The sequence below is a fragment of the Oratosquilla oratoria genome, chromosome 2, assembly GCF_046742065.1.
Source record: "Oratosquilla oratoria isolate Oo_2021 chromosome 2, ASM4674206v1, whole genome shotgun sequence".
Taxonomy (NCBI): Eukaryota; Metazoa; Arthropoda; class Malacostraca; order Stomatopoda; family Squillidae; genus Oratosquilla; species Oratosquilla oratoria.
This window is the reverse complement of record NC_134778.1, coordinates 22,377,500-22,379,999: the sequence shown is the minus strand read 5'-3', so window position 1 is coordinate 22,379,999 and position 2,500 is coordinate 22,377,500. Positions and strand designations below refer to the sequence as shown.

The 2,500-nt window shown below is 39.8% G+C and overlaps 1 protein-coding gene across 6 annotated transcripts in view; it reads left to right on the top strand.

The window, feature by feature from the left end:
- Positions 1 to 2,500, top strand: part of LOC143037814 (nephrin-like) — a 263,263-nt gene that overhangs the window by 214,484 nt on the left and 46,279 nt on the right. For all 6 annotated transcript variants that reach the window (XM_076206375.1, XM_076206380.1, XM_076206385.1 and 3 more), the window contains one exon: positions 1,317 to 1,468. In XM_076206375.1, coding sequence (XP_076062490.1) covers positions 1,317 to 1,468 — 152 coding nt within the window. The remainder of the gene's footprint in view (positions 1 to 1,316; positions 1,469 to 2,500) is intronic.

The following is a 2,500-nucleotide window of genomic DNA, read 5'->3' as shown; positions in this document are numbered from 1 at the left end:
AGGAGAAAGAGGAGTTGGATGGAAGAAGGAGGGGAGAGGAAAAAGAGTAAGTGGAAGTGAAAGGAAGGAAAGATGAGAAAGAGATGGAAGTAAGAGGAAGGGAAGAAAAAGAAAGAGGAGGCGGAGAGAGCAGAAGGGAAAGAAGAGGATGTAAACGAGAGGAAGGGGAAAAAGAGTAGAAGGCACGAGAGATGAGAGAGAATTAAAAGGAGAGAGAGAGAAAAAAAAAGGGTGAAAGAGAATGAAAGATAAATAAATATAGTGGAAGACAGCTGAGATAAAAGGATGAGAGAGAGAGAGAGAGAGAGAGAGAGAGAGAGAGAGAGAGAGAGAGAGAGAGAGAGAGAGAGAGAGAGAGTAAGAGCGTAAGAGCTTTCTGTTGAAAAAGTGAAATAGGATAGAGGGGAAAGAGAGAAGGATTAAGGGAAAAACGAGGAAGAAGACGAGGAAAAGGAGAAAGAGAAACGGTGGGTGAAAAGAAAGACAACATAAGTTAGCAAAGGATGATGAGCTGTGACAGCGGGAGAGGAAACAAATGACAAAGTTGAACCTAGTTTGCTCATTTCTCGTTATATATGTTCATATAAACAGGTTACCAGATTTGAACAATCCCAAAACGTACTATATTCTCCTAAATACACAATGTGTAGTGCATCTTTGATTAAGTAAGGTTTGGGCAGAGAAAAGAAGTAAGCCACTGGATTTAGAAGGTCTGAAATGGCGAATATTGACCAGAGAGAAATAGGAAGACATTAAATATCTGTTCATTTTCTTAAATACTGCTGCAAAAGTTCGTAAGAAACTCCGCCGTAAGAATCTATCTAAGAATATATATATATATATATATATATATATATATATATATATATATATATATATATATATATATATATATATACACGGAGTTAAACACGACAGCATTTTGTGTGTGTTTAACTCCGTGTGTATTAGTGAGAATCTGCGCCCTAAATATATATATGTATATATATATATATATATATATATATATATATATATATATATATATATATATATATAAATGAATATATGGTGTGAAGACATATAATGAAAAACTAGTTTACTTTAATTCTTGTGATTATCTTCCAAACACTTTATCAATTATATGGTGGTATCCTTTTCCATTTAGATTGTCTAGATTCCGCAAAGGCGTCCCATCCCATGTCGATTAACCTTGTCCATCTATATTACATGATTATTTTCTTTCATTCTGTCTCCCATTAGTCTTTTTCTTCATTCATTCACGTGACTTTGGTAATGACAATTATATTAATAATCTTTTCTTTTTTTCCCTAAAGTCGCTCCCAACGTCACCGTCTCCCCAAATGAGACTGTGTCTGATTCCACCGACGTTCACTTCCACTGCATTGCCAAGGGCAATCCTAAACCAGAGATCACCTGGACGAGAGAAGGATTCGACGCCGACAGAATGGAGACCAACTTGCGTGACGTAAGTAATCTATGTATAATACAAGGCCGCTTCACTCGCTGGTGTGTGTGGCTCCTGTGTTGACATCGTATTGTCCTATCTGGATGACCCGAAGTCCGCAGGTCTCAAGACTACATGACGTCAGGTCGGCGCCAGCATTTTAAGCAAATGTGAGCAGATTTTGTTTATTTAGCCCTCGACACACACAGGAACTACGAGATCTGTTTCTGGATTTAGTGAGGAAGGCAGTTTTACTGCAAAAGAATTACTTATCGATTGCAGGGTTCTTTGTTGCAAGATGGAAGGATGAAGGAGAAGGACGGGATGAAAGATGGGAAGAAGAGAATTAAGTAAAATCTAAAATTGTTGTAGAATATGAAGGCTAGGAAAAGGAGGAAGAGGAGGAAAGCAGGAGGAGAAGGAGGAAAAGGAGGAGGAGGAAAGAGGAGGAGGAGGAAGAAAGAGGAGGAGGAAAGAGGAGGAGGAGGAGGAAAGAAAAAGGAGGAGGAGGAGGAGGGGACAAAGTTAAAATCTTAGTGTAAAACAAGGCCGAATCCATCAACGTTGCCATAAGGGATTGGGCTATTGGGGCAGGTGACAGTCACTACTGAGAATTGCATAGGAGTGAGGAAATTGAACCCACAACTTAGCGAGTGTGAGACCAGCACGCTTCCGATCACGCCACTAACGCACTACAGGATGAACATACTGCAGGAGTGTAGGAAGGAAGGGACGAGGGAGAAATTAATACAAAGAAGGAAATGATACATTAATGCAGCGGGAAGGAAATAACCTCTAGGGTGTTGTGGACTCCTTCATGTCGAGGAGTGAAGATTGGAGTGTGATAAACAAGAGGATGCGTCGTTTGTGGAGGGAGGGCGATGGAACGTGGAGGGCGGAGGAAGAGATAGAGGGAATGCACTAAGTCTCGGCTGCTAAGCATTAGAGCATATGTATTGTAGAGTGAATAAAGGCAGACACCCTACAAGATTTCTATTGTAGAGTTTAATATTTCCTGGCTAGCTTTCGTATCAGATGGTAATTATTCTACAC